At 40.0% G+C, this 13,912-nt stretch overlaps 2 protein-coding genes across 8 annotated transcripts in view; one reads left to right on the top strand and one right to left on the bottom strand.

Moving 5' to 3' along the window:
- Positions 1-2,101, bottom strand: part of RIOK3 (RIO kinase 3) — a 32,810-nt gene extending 30,709 nt beyond the window's left edge. For all 3 annotated transcript variants that reach the window (XR_009521731.1, XR_009521732.1, XM_060028789.1), the window contains exon 1: positions 1,747-2,101. Coding sequence is in view for 1 of the 3 variants with exons in the window: in XM_060028789.1 (XP_059884772.1) it covers positions 1,747-1,809 (63 nt within the window). In the remaining 2 variants the exon portion in view is untranslated. The remainder of the gene's footprint in view (positions 1-1,746) is intronic.
- A 7,209-nt stretch (positions 2,102-9,310) lies between these two features.
- The window catches only part of TMEM241 (transmembrane protein 241), a 107,632-nt gene continuing 103,030 nt past the window's right edge, over positions 9,311-13,912 (top strand). For all 5 annotated transcript variants that reach the window (XM_060028786.1, XM_060028784.1, XM_060028785.1 and 2 more), the window contains exons 1-2: positions 9,311-9,438; positions 11,877-11,923. In XM_060028786.1, the coding sequence (XP_059884769.1) occupies positions 9,367-9,438; positions 11,877-11,923 (119 nt within the window). In that variant the 5' untranslated portion in view covers positions 9,311-9,366. The remainder of the gene's footprint in view (positions 9,439-11,876; positions 11,924-13,912) is intronic.

Genomic DNA, 13,912 nt, shown 5'->3' with positions numbered 1-13,912 from the left:
TCCATTTTCCAAGACTTTCCTCAAACCTCTACCTCCTCCACAAAGGCTTCTATAATCACTTCAGTCTTTCAAGAGGTTAGAGAAGGAAATGATTAATACTTGTAGCATCTTTCTATTTGTTTTGCCTATGAAAATGCTGTCTTCTCAACAGAACAACAATAAACCCCAAGATGATTTTTTGTTGAACAGTGAAAATAAAATTTTATAGTTCTGATGATGTACACCTAAATGAAAATATGACTGATATCAAATATTTTATTACTGAATTCGTTTTGTAAGTTTGTTCTGAGGTTAGGTATTCTAAGCAACGTTTGTTTTATCTGACATTTTTACAAGCTTTACAGATGCTTACCTGGAGGAATTTAACACGTAAAGTATATATTTACTAGTATCTCTCTACTGATTTCATCCTTTTATGTCTACTGATCTTGGCCTTGTAAACAAAGCCTTGATAGAAAAAAATACGCAAAGTAACACATAGATGTAACCACATTTGCCAATGGAATATTTGATTCTCTCTACGGTTGTATGAGAACTTTTATAAAAATTTACCTAAAAGCTTTACCTAAAAGCTACTTATTTCCCCCACTTTCTGTTAAGACCTAGTCTGAAGATCTAGTAATAGTCATGAGTGACCCTTTATATGGAACAAATGTTCTGTGTCAGCATGTAAAGAAGTGCATGAAATGGGTAAAGGTGGTCAAAAGCTAGAAACTTCCAGCTGCAAAATAAATAAGGCATGAGATGTCATGCACAGCATGGTGACTATAGTTAATAATCCTGTACTATATATTTGAAAGTTGCTAAGACAGTAAACCTTAAAAGTTCTCATCACAAGAAAAAAAATTGTAATCCTGTATGTTAACTAGACTTATTGTGGTGAGCATTTTGCAATAAATACACATATCGAATCATTATGCTGTACACCTTAAATATGTTGTTATATGTCCATTAAATCAAAAAAGAACCATTATGAAGTTAAAAAACCTTCACAACCTTAATTTGAGGAACACAAAATCGCAATTGACCCACTTTTGCTTTCAAGTAAACCCTCCATAAAGTAGCAAAAGAATCTTTTCAACCTTCTAATGAAAGTATCATGAAAAGCAGCAGCCTGAAACCAGAAACCAAATGTGAAATAAACATTTTAGGTGGCCATTACAGGGAAAAGCTTAAACGTTAAAACCCAGGTAAATGAGAACTTCATAACCGTCTCAACAGTATGTAAACACTTGAGAATCAGCCTGGAGCCGAGGGAGGGTGCGCCTGGATTTATCTTTTACTACTTCAAAAACAAGAAACTGCCCAAGTAGGATAACCACGCTTGCCAAGTTAAGGAAACAGCTTCCTAAACCACCTTTCTGTCGGGCTTTCTGTGTATAACTGGACTGATTCATGTGGCCGGTGAAAAACAAGTTCGTGCTTGTTTTCCGTCAAATGTCAGCACCTTTAAGTGAGTCCTGCCCAAATATTTGTTACAGAGGTTGAGAAACCAAGGTGTAGAACTAGACAGAGACTCCAAACCGCCCAGGGTGGACTTTGGTAGCCTGTGCCCCTTCCCTGCTTCTCCCACCCCGAGCCCCGCAGCCTCGCCGCCCGTCCCCCGTTCCGAGGTGGTCAGGGTCCCGCCCAGAACTTCCCGAATCGCCTGCGGAGCCGCTTCGGCGCCTGCCACCCTCTCCGGGCCCTCCGAGAGGACCAGCCCAGGCGACTGTGGCAGGTACGTCAGTCCCGACCGCCACTCACCTTGCTGGGTGCCCAGGCCGCTGCCGGCCCGGGCTCAGGGGATGCCACTCCGACCAGATCCATGTGGGGGAAGAAGTCAGCGACGAGAACAGAGCAGAAAGGTGGCAGGACCGGGAAGCAGCCTCCGCCGAGGAGACAGGCAGCGGGGTAGGGGCGACGGGGTGCTGGTGCCGGAGCTGAGATGACAGATGGCGGCTACAGCGGCGGCGGCGGCGGCAGCCGCGTCCGGAACTAGACCTCTTCTCTTCCGCCCTTTACGCTGGAATGCTAGCTTCCGATTGGCCGCCGCCCCGGGCTCCGCGTTGGGTCACCGTTCCCCGCCCCCGGCGGACCGCACTTCCGGTCGCTGCCCAGGGCTCGGGACTGGTGGTGGCGACCGCCCTTGCCCGGGAGAGCAGTGGATGGGTGTGGCTTCCGCTGGCCAGGCTCTACGCTGTCCCTGAACCGCCTAACCGGTTGCCCGAGAGGGCAGCTGGATCTCGTTGAACGGAATTCGACTGCGTGGACTACAAATAAACAAGCAAATCAGGCTCTCTGTTCATGCATTATTTGCCGGGTGAATTCTAAACTGGGATGGTATGGGAGACAGAAAATGTCAGGTTTAGAGAGACTGAAGAAGACGGTCGGATTTTGTTTTTATTGCAGTTGTCGGAAGGAGGCGGGGCGTGGAATGTGAAATTTTTTAAATGTGTTATGTAACTTTGAGCAAAAAGAGAACTGCATAATAAAAGGTTTTGTTTGTTTTTGGTTTTGCTTTTGGCCCCGCCCCGCAGCGTGTGGGATCTTGGTTCCCCAACCAGGAATCCAACCCACGCCCCCTGCATTGGAAGCACAGAGTTTTGATTCAGTATTTTGTAGGGAGATTTTCATAAAGTGACCAGAAAAATCCCGAATAGGTAAATCAATGAAGACAGAAATCAGACTGGTGGTTGCCAGGGAATGGAGTGGGGAGGAGGGAAACGGGGAGTGACTGCTTAACGGGTAAAGGGTTTTCTTTTGGGGTGATAAACTGTTTTGGAACTTGATATCAGTTGATAGTTGCACAACATCGTGAATCTGTTCAATTTTACTGAATTTTACACTTTGAAATGGTTAATTTTATGTTAAGTGAACTTCACCTCAGAGAGAGAGTGTGAGTGAACTCCTTAAGTGTTTTAAGGGTAGGGCAGATGCAGGTTATTCCCAGATCAGAGGAAACCACAGTGAAACAATGGTGATGAGGTCGGGAAGCTTAAGGGAGCAGGGTAAAATGCCAGCGTGTTAGATGGGTGATGCACATGGGCCTTGAATTACCCAGCAAGATGGCAGGGCTTGGGGTGGAATTGGAAGAGTGTGAGCAGGTGCTGGTCTTCAGAAGATGTGCAGATTGTAATCCAGAGGGGTTGGTAGATGCTGCTGCTAGGGAATCTTAGAGACAGTGACAGCGGGATGGGCAGAGATGCCAGAGGAGAACCGTATTCCTGAGGCAGCAGGAATCATGTTTTGGGAGCTGCACTGGAGAGAGCAAAGAGTACAGACCCTCTCCCCTGCCTTGCACACTAGACAAAAATGAATAGTCTCAGAGGACACTAAGGTTTTACTCAAGACAGGGAAGAGAGAGGGCGGGCTGTGGGGACAAGGGAAGTTTATTCATCCTGAGTTGGAGTTCCAGGTTAGAACAGAGTTTGTGGGTTAACAGTTTTAATGGTTGTGTGTCAACAGTTAAGGTATATACCTGATGCCACCAACTATGTGCTCCTTAAAAAGGACAATAGAATTTTACAATACTTACAGTTTACATTTACAAACATTATTAATAGGAAAAATGGGGTTTACCAACGACAGCATGTTATTGTATGTTATCTGTTTGTTTAGTCCTATGCTATTTAACAGTGAGCTCTTGAATGGTGTAACAGTCATTTTGCTGTGAAGTGGAATAAGCACAATGTTTAAAAGATTTAGTTCCAGTTTTTACTCCTATCATCTCTGTTGGTAAACTCGCTGGTGATCAACAGAGATGAAGCTATTCTAGAATTTGCACTGCCTCAGCACATGGAATCAGCAGATTCTTCAGTCTCTAAAGGGAACTGAAATAAAGCTCTTTAGTCTTTATTATTGAAATGAGTTAAGTCTATTTTGCAAGTACCTGTTTCAGGCAATCAACAAATATTTACTAACTGCTTAGGATATTCCTAAATTCCTGTGGGAGAAAAAAAGAACTGTGAGATATGGTTGGAGAGAGAACATATTCACATAGCAACATTGAATGATAATACAAAACTTCTGTCTCGAAAGTGTGCATGATTAATTGCCACATGACAGCTATAGACAACAAATGTTTCAGGATTCATTGTGGGTTGATGAGATGTGGAAAGGCTTCATGGAGGAGGTGTTATCAAATTAGACCACGAAGTTTGGAGAGAAGCTATAAAGCTAATTTAGCTGGAAGGAACAGTATAAGACTAGTGTAAGGATAGGAAAGTCCATTATATGTTTAGTGATGACTCAGTATTTTCATAAGGTTTCTAGAGTGGGATTTTATGGATATAGGTCAGTTAGATTCAGTTGGGACACAGTGGTTTTTGAACGTTATGCAACCCAGTGCCATTTTCTTTCTTTCTTTTTTTTTTGGCCAAGCTCTGGGGCTTGTGGGAGCTTAGTTCCCCAACCAGGGATTGAACCCAAGCCCTTGGCAGTGAAAGCCAAGACTGCTAACCACTGGACTGCTAGGGAATTCCCCATTGCCATTTTCTAATAACAAATATTTTGTTTGTTCTCTTTACTGCACATTATTTTCTTTAAATTGATGTAATGTTCTGACTATAAAGGATAAACAAAAGGTGAATAATTTTTAATAAAATACATGTACTTGATTCCACTTAGATAAGGTATCCAAAGTAGTAGAAAGAAAGTAGAATGGTGGTTCCCAGGAGCTGGGAGAGCAGGAAAAGAGGAGTTGTTCAGTGGGTATAGAATTTCAGTTTAGCAGGATGCAAAAGTTCTAGAAATCTGTTGCACAACAATGCGCATGTAATTAACACTACTATACACTTAAAAATGGTTAAAATGGTTATATAACAAATTATATGTTGTATATTTTTAATACAATAAAAATGTGAACTTGAATATGTAAGTATGTCTAAGAGTGGATTTCTTTTCATTTGGTTTGCTCAGGATTCACTGTATCTGAAGATTCATGCCTTACATTAGTTCTGGGAAAAAACGCCTCTCACGTTCTATGTATTCTCTTTTTACTGAATTCTTTTTTTTTTTTTTTTTTTGCCTGAGTCAGGTCTTAGTTATGGCATGCGGTCTCTCTCGTTGAGGCATTCACACTCAGTAGTTGTGGTGCATGGGCTTAGTTGCTCCGTGGCATGTGGGATCTTAGTTCCCCGACTAGGGATCAAATCCGCGTCCCCTGCATTGGAAGGCAGGTTCTTTACCACTGGACCACCAGGGAAGTCCCTGAATTCATATTAAATAGAATTAGACCTGCTCATTCTGTCCACCATGACTCTTAACCACATTTTCATATTTTCCATATCTTTGTCTCTCTGTACTGTGTGCTTTTTATTGAAGTAAAATACACATACAAAGTAATACATACACAACTATATGAATATTGCAAAGTGAGCACATCATGGAACCATCAGGAAACAGAATAGTACCAGCACTCCAGAGCTACCCCTCATGGCCACTTCCAATCCTAGCACTCTCAAGGATTGTCATTATCCTCGTTCCCTTAGTTTTGAGGTTGATGGTCTCCATGGGATGTGGTTTTGTTAGGGGGGTCTGTTTTTTCTTATAACACTTTTTTTGAGGTATAATTCACATACCATATAATTCACCAATTTGCAGTGTACAATACAATGATTTTTTAGTATGTTCACTAAGTTGTGCAACCATCAACACAATCAATTTTAGAACATTTTCATCACCCCATAAAGAAACCCCACATCATTAGCAGTCACTCTGCATTTCCCCTAGCCCCAGGCAACCACTATTCTACTTTCTGTTTCTATAGGTTTGCCCACTCTGGCTATTTCTATAAATGGAATCACACAACATGTGGTCTTTTGTGACTGGCTTCTTTCACTTAGCATTTGAGGTAATTTTTGTATGTTGTATGAGGTAGGGGTCCACCTTCATTCTTTCGCATGTGGATATCCAGTTGTCCTGGAACTACTGGTTAAATTTGCTCCTTGGATTCTCTTGGTGCCCTTGTCAAAATTCAATTGGTCATAAGTGTGAGGAGTTACTTCTGGATCTCACTTCTATTCCATTGATCTATATAGATATATTCTTATGCCAGTATCACACTGTCTTGACTACTGAGGTTTTGTAGTAATCTTTGAAATCAAGAACTATGAGTCCTTTAACTTTGTTTTTTTAAAGATTGTTTTATCTATAATGGGTCGCTTGAATTTCCATATGAATTTTAAGATCAGGTTATTAATTTCTACAGATAAACCAACTGGAATTTTGATGGGGTTTTGTGTTGAATTTGTAGATCAAATTGGGGAATATTGCCATTTTAACAATATTAAGTCTTCTGATCCATGAGCATGGGGTATCTCTCCATTTATTTTGGTCTTCTTCAGTGTCCTTCAATAATGTTATGTAGTGTTCAGAGTATAAATTTTCACTTATTTTGCTAAATTTATTCCTAAATATTTTGTTCTTTTTGGTGCTATTTTTAATTAATTAATTAATTTGGCCACAGCTGTGGGGCTTGTAGACTCTCAGTTCCCTGACCTGGGATTGAACCTGGGCCAGAGTAGTGAAAGTGCTGAATCCTAACCACTAGACCATCAGGGAACTCCCCTTTTTGGTGCTATTTTAAATGAAATTGTTTCATTAATTTCTTCTTCACATTGTTCATTGCAAGTGTATTGAAATACAGTTGACTTTTTGATCTTGTGTCTTGCAAACTTTCTGAACTCATCTATTAGTTCTAATAGTATTTCTTTAGTGGATTCATTAAGATTTTCTGTATTCAAAATCCTGTCATCTGTAACAGAGATAGTTTTACTTTTTTTGCAGTCTGGATGCCTTTAAAGTTTTTTTCTTGCCTTATTTTCCTGGATAGAGCCTCCAATACAATGTTGAATAGAAGTGGCAAGAATGGCCATCCTTGTCTTGTTCCTGATCTTAGGGAGAAAAGCATTGTCTCTCATCATTAAGCATAATGTTAACTGCAGGTGACTTTTATTGTGTTGAGTAAGTTCCCTTCTTTTTTTCTAATTTCTTTTATGTTTTTTTAAAATTTATTTATTCATTTATTTTTGGCTGCGTTGGGTCTTCGTTGCTGCGCGTGGGCTTTCTCTAGTTGCGGCAAGAGGGTGCTGCTCTTTATCGTGGTGCGCGGGCTTCTCATTGCGGTGGCTTCTCTTGTTGCGGAGCACAGGCTCTAGGCGTGAGGGCTTCAGTAGTTGTGGCGCGAGGGCTCAGTAGTTGTGGCACTCAGGCTCCGTAGTTGTGGCTCGTGGGCTCTAGAGCGCAGGCTCAGTAGTTGTGGTGCACGGGCTTACTTGCTCCGTGGCATGTGGGATCTTCCCGGACCAGGGCTTTAACCCACGTCCCCTGCATTGGCAGGCGGATTCTTAACCACTGCGCCACCAGGGAAGTCCCTGTTTTTTTGGCTGTGCCTTGCAACATGTAGGTGGGATCTTAGTTCCCTGATGAGGGATTGAACCCCGTGCCCCCTGCAGTGATAGCGCAGAGTCTTAACCACTGGACCGCCAGGGAAGTTCCTCTTTTTATGTTTTTGTTATGGAAGGGTGTTTAACTTTGTCAAATGCCTTATCTTTTTCTACTTGAGATGGTGATGTGATTTTTGTCCTTTACTCTATTGATATGGTGTATTGCATTAATTGATTTTTGGATGTTAAACTAACCTTATTTCTTGGGATAAATCACTTGTGGTCAGGGTGTATACTCCTTTTTTATGTTGCTGGATTCCATTTGCTAGTGTTTTGTTGAGGATTTTTGCATCTATATCCATAAGAGATATTGATATTCTTTTTTCCTAAGGGAAATTTAGGAAGTTTCAAAAAGTGTGCAGCCACTTCTGCCGTCTTTTGAGAATTGTCCATGTGTGCTGTCAAAAAATTCATTATTAAAAAAGATTTTTGAGGAGAAGAAACCCACAAGTTATTGTTTAATCCAAGCTCCCTTCTTTGTTTATTCAAGAAACATTTTTTTGAGCACTTAACAGTCAATTTTCAAAAAGCAAATTAATGACAATGACCCTTTGGCCTCAAAGATCTCAATTAACAATACAACTAGTTAAATCTTTTTGTGTGAATAGAAGGTCTAACACAGTCTCATGTATAGCAGCTTGTTATTTATCAAGGTAAGACCTGGTAATTTCATTTTTATTCAGTATTAGTTTAGTTTGTTTTGTGGAACAGAATAATGCAGCTTTGGAAAAATCAATACTTCTGGTAAGATCTACAGCACTTTTGCTACGAATGTCAACTTCTATTTGCATGGTTCTTTACTGCGCTGGTTGTTCCTGCTTGTTAAGCAAATTTTGTCAAAGAAAATAAGTTAAGCAATAACTAGGAAGTAATAAGGCCTGAATTGAATTTGTTCACCTCTTAAAAGAGTCCAGGGAAATCTCAGATATATAACAACCATTTATTTCAAGCAAATTCTATTGGGCAAAAAGTTTCTTTGTAAGGACTGTTTAGTTCTGAAATAGGTTTTCTAAATATTGTCAAGGAAAAATAAATTTTTAGTTTATTTGTGTTTTATGTGGAGACAATATATCCAGTATTTTCTTGGATAATACAGTTTGATAAGCAATTTTACATTGGGCGTACAGATAAAAAAGAGTGAAGGCTTCCTGGTGCATGGGGTATTTCTAAAAATCTGTATGTTTTTATATGTGCGGACACTTGTACCTCTAGTTCCTGACGAAGTCCCTCAGTATGTTTTTGTGCATGTCTACTACTGTCTGCCCGAAGCCTAACTAGGTCATTTTTCCTCCCTAGAGACTAGGAATAGGGGCTGTGCTTGAAGCTCTACTTCTGGAAGGATTTATTTTATGGAAATTTCAAAGCAATTGGATTGACTTCTCCTAAAGAAAAAACTACGCTGATTATAGTTCCTGCCCCCTCAGCCTTCCTTCTTTTAAAATAACATTTCTTGTTGTTAGCTTTTTTGTGTCGTTTGCAAAAGTAGTACAGACTCGATGAAGAAAATTGGGAAAATTCAGTAAAGCACAAACAACATTTTGCTCCCACCGCTTAGAGCTAGCTATGGACATTTTTTCTTTAAATGCTAATGGACTGTTGTGAACTGTTCTGTCAGCTGCTTTTTTCCCCACTTCTACCATTTTCTACTTTTTTTACAACAACTACTGTCCGCTCTTGCTCTACGGGCGGTAGCAGCCCTGGGGGACCTATTCCTCCCTCCGCTGTCCTGGGCAGCTGAGTGCCGCCCCGCCCACCGCGAGGCTACGAGGCCTGCGAAGGCGCGGCCTCTTTAAGAGGCAGGCACCGGGGGCGGTCCCTGAGCGGATTGGCTGAGCTCGCAGTCACGTGGCGGTCGTAGCAGTCGTGGTGGAGGTGGGCCGGCTCGCGCGGCGGCCGTGGGGCTTCTGCGGGGTCCCCGGGAAGGGGCTCAAATTAACAGATGTGCATGAGGAGGTGCCTGGTCGGCCTCACGTTTTGTACCTGCTACCTGGCTTCTTACCTCACGAACAAGGTGAGGAGGGCGGGCTTCTTACCTCACGAACAAGGTGAGGAAGGCGGGCGCGGGGTGCTGATGATTGCCCGTGGGCGATCTTAGTCCCCAAATCGTGTGTAGAGCAAATGCTGCCTCCAGCTTTTTATCTGATTTGTTCCTGATGACGATGGAGAAGAAAACGACTCTGTGTACCATGCTCTTTTAGAAATAAGATTTGTTGGACGGTACTGTCCCCAGTTCTCGTCCTGTAATGCATTCTTTACATCTCCTGGGAAACTGGATGTTTTTGACTGGTGAATTCCCAGGAACTTAATTTTTGGATATGTGGACCACTTTTTAGGGAAAGAAAAAGCAATTGGCTCCTGTTCCCTCGAGGAGGAAGAGTAGGCGAAGAAATCATGCACATCCTGCTTTCTCTTCTAAACATGCCCCTGCCCCAGAACCCCACAAGGTTCCAGAAACCTTTAAATAGAAGATATCAATCCATCTCCATCTCTGCCTCACACCACTGATTCTCAAACCTATTTTTTCTATGTCACCATCCCAGGCACTTCCAGTATATTCAAGATTTTTTCATGGAATTATTTTAAAAAATAAGATGTAAACTTAATTTTGTTTAATGTCGTAGAACTCTTTTGATGAAGAGGCAGAAAAGCAGTGGTACCATGTTTTTGTTTTGTTAGGAGGGAGAAGCTGGCCTTGGATTTGGTACCATGCAGGGAAATGTTGGATCCCTGTGGGCTAGGGTGGGGCATCACCCCCTGTCCTGGACTCCAGGGTGGACACCAAGCCAAAGTGGCAATAGGGAGCTCAGGACCTCCTTCCCCCACTGTAGGGTCTTGACTGCTCTCTCCCCACTCCCTCTTGAGAATAAAGCCCTCTTGCTCTCTGGAAAAGAACTATTAGCAAATAGCGATAAATGAGCATTTGTTATCATCATGAACATTGTTGAGGATGATGTAGGTCATGGCCCACATGCTCAATCCTTTCTCTGTCTCAGTTTTACAAAGAAAATATCGTGGAAAAGTGGAGGGGAACAAACTGAATTGTGTGAGTAAATAGACTTTAGAGAAGAATGAAGGTCCATTTCTAGGAAACACAGACCAGAGCACAGGTAGTTAACCATAATTGTGGCATTTAGGAGCTCATACGAGGGGAATTACATGTTGATTAATCCATGGGGAAAAAAAGTATAAATGTAAACTTGCCCAACACCAGTCTATTGCACTTTTCAGATCATGTGAAGTATCAGTAGAACCCTTGCTTAAAGCCATTTAATGGTTTTTAGGCTTTTAAAAAATTCTTAAAGTGTTCAGTCATAGAAAACAATAGAAAAAGATACCCAGAAAGATAAAATACAGTTCTCCCATTCATAATGTGCTGTAAATTTGGTTAAAAGACATAATAGAAATACAAGTTGACCTTAACTGAGTTAACTTTAAACAAATCCTTAAAAAACACACCTAAAAATGTAATATACCTAAGAAGAATTAGTTAGGAAAAAAATCCTAAGAATGCAAAAACCAAACAAAACCCTAAAAATGGAAGGAAAACAAAGGAAAGAATGAACAGGATGCAGTTCTTACTTGAAGAGAAACACAGAAGGCGGTGGATTTTTAGGTAAACTGGGCAGTAGTTAAAGTGGATACCCCGAGAAAACAAACAGTGTCCAGGGGTTTGTCTGGTTTTCTCTGGTGTTACCGCAGTTATAACATGGCAATTCCGGGGTCTGGGACGATGCTGAGGGGTCAGATGTCCACAATATCTGGCCCAGCTGCTGTGTGTTCCACTTTGTTGCGTCCCCAACTGAGAGATTGTCAGGTTTCTGGTGACCCTGGGGAAAGCAAGTCCCCCCTCTCTTTTTTTTTTTTTAATTGTATTGGAGTATAGTTAATTTACAATGTTGTGTTAGTTCAAGTGTACAGCAAAGTGACTCAGTTATACATATACATATATTCATTCTTTTTCAGATTTTTTTCTTGTATAGGTTATTACAGAATATTGAGTAGAGTTCCCTGTGCTATACAGTAGGTCCTTGCTGGTTATCTATCTTATGTATAGTAGGGTATGTATGTTAATACGAAGCCCCTGATTTATCCCTCCCCCCAACATTCCCTTTTGGTAACCATAAGTTTGTTTTCGATATCTGTAAGTCTGTTTCTGTTTTGTAAGTAAGTTCATTTGTATCACTTAAAAAAAAAATTAGATTCCACATGTGAGTGAGAGCATATGATATTTGTCTTTCTCTGTCTGACTTACTTCACTTAGTCTCTCTCTTTAGTATGAATTGGAAGGTCATTTTTTTTCCCAGTGTGTGATTTTTTGGGGAGGAATAAAAAAGGCCTTTTTGAAACTTGAGTATACTTATGTTTCTTTAGTAGGGATTTCTTTGATTATATGATCTATCAATTCTCTATAATTTGAAAATGTCCATTAATTTGGTATTTGTTTTTCAGTATGTCCTGTCTGTCTTGAAATTTACCTACCCTACATTATTCCAAGGGTGAGTATCTTTTATGCACTTTATATACATTTGTAGGAAATGTCCAACCAGCATCATTAAATGTTGTTCAAAATATATTTAATGACTGCATAGATTTTTTCATTAGATAGACATCCTGTAATTTATTTAGTCATTCTATTAATGGCATTTGAATGGTGTCCCATTTTGGGGGTATAAACACAACAATGTTCTCAGACAGTTTTTGCATTCAGATCTGCTAAATTTCTAACTATTTCTTTGGAATAGATTCCTATATAAGAAATTTAGATTAAAGAACATGAACTTCTTTAGTAGTCTGCTTGAATATTAAAAAATTCTTTTCCAGTGTCTTTTTACCAATTTACATTGTAACCCAGCCTGTGTATGAAAGTTTCTATGTATTATACTCAAACCATGACTGTTACTTTTTCCCTCTCTGCTGATTTCATGAGCAAAAAATGGTATCATATTATTTTGTCTTATCATTTCTTCGATTATTCATGAAATTGGACAGTTTTCTTATGTTATCCACTTGCATCTCTTTTTTTAGTGTCTATTTGTGCCTTTTACCCTTTTATTTTATTTTTTCTTTTTTTAACCCTTTTATTTTTACTAGGGTTTTAGTATTTTTTTTTATTATTTAATGAATTCTTCATATTTAAAGGATGCCAACCACTTTTCTATCATATTTATTGGAATTTCTTTTTTTATCAATTTTTTCTTTGCCATTTCATTTTGTTTATAATTACCTTGATTATTTAGTTTTTTTAAGTGACATCATAGAGAATTCATCGTTTGAATGTAGGAATGAAGCAGCAGAGAGAAACAGATGAATCCAGTGTGTGATCTTGTGACTGAGAGATGCTATTATTAGGAAGAAGATAGAAAGTGGTGTAGAGTCGGGTCAACAGTCTAGAAAAATGGTAGAGGCAGCATGGAGTGCTCTGGCGTTCACATTTCCCCTTCTCACCTCAAACTTCCACCCCCGCCCCCATCTTTTAAAAAAATATATTTTAGTTTTAAATTGATCGTTTCTTTTGTGATAGCTACCATTGCTTTTATGTTTATTCTTCTCTATCACAAGATCATATAGATATTCACCTATAAGTCATTAAAGCTTTTTTCAATTCTTAATTATGATCCGTTTATTTTAGTGTATGGTGCAATGTGAAGAAATCATTCCTCCCCTAATGGTTTTTTATTTATACTAGCCCCATTTATTATATTTTATTGTATAATCCTTCCTTTTGCCTTTGGGTCATTAGTATCATATGTAAAGTCATTTTTCTAGGGTCTGTTTTTCTTTTTTTTTTTTTTTTTTTTTTTTGCGGTACGCAGGCCTCTCACTCTTGTGGCCTCTCCCGTTATGGAGCACAGGCTCCGGACATGCAGGCTCAGCGGCCATTGCTCACGGGCCCAGCCGCTCCATGGCATGTGGGATCTTCCCGGACCAGGGCACGAACCCGTGTCCCCTGCATCTGCAGGCGGACTCTCAACCACTGCGCCACCAGGGAAGCCCTAGGGTCTGTTTTTGAGCACTTATTTGTCAGTTTTTATGGAAAGGGGCTAGTGGTAAATTGTTTTCATTATTATAGCATTTAAATATGTGGCACAGCACACCATCCCTCTTCTCTTTTTCCTTTTTTTTTTTTTTTAAGTGTCACACAATTGCACCCAGAAAAGCAGGGATAGAGATCTTAATATCAATCAAGGTTGAATTCAGGACAAAAACATTAAGCAAATGAAGAAAGCTGTGTTAACAATGTTAAAGCAATGCAGTTCAAAATGAAAAGACACATTATAATGCCGGAGCATGCAGTTCAAAGTGAAAATAAAATAGTGATGAATATCTATCAACCAAACAACAGGGCATCGTCATTTGTCAAATAAAAACAGCAGGAATACCAGGGCTAAATAGGAACATACTAGTGATAGGAGACAAATTTACTACTGTTTTTCCATGACAGATCAATTGGACCAACAAAACACTAGAACATATGTATATATTTG

This window comes from Delphinus delphis, chromosome 13 (assembly GCF_949987515.2).
Source record: "Delphinus delphis chromosome 13, mDelDel1.2, whole genome shotgun sequence".
In the NCBI taxonomy this organism is placed as follows: Eukaryota; Metazoa; Chordata; class Mammalia; order Artiodactyla; family Delphinidae; genus Delphinus; species Delphinus delphis.
Note: the sequence above shows the minus strand (reverse complement) of the source record. Positions and strands in the feature narration are given on the sequence as shown.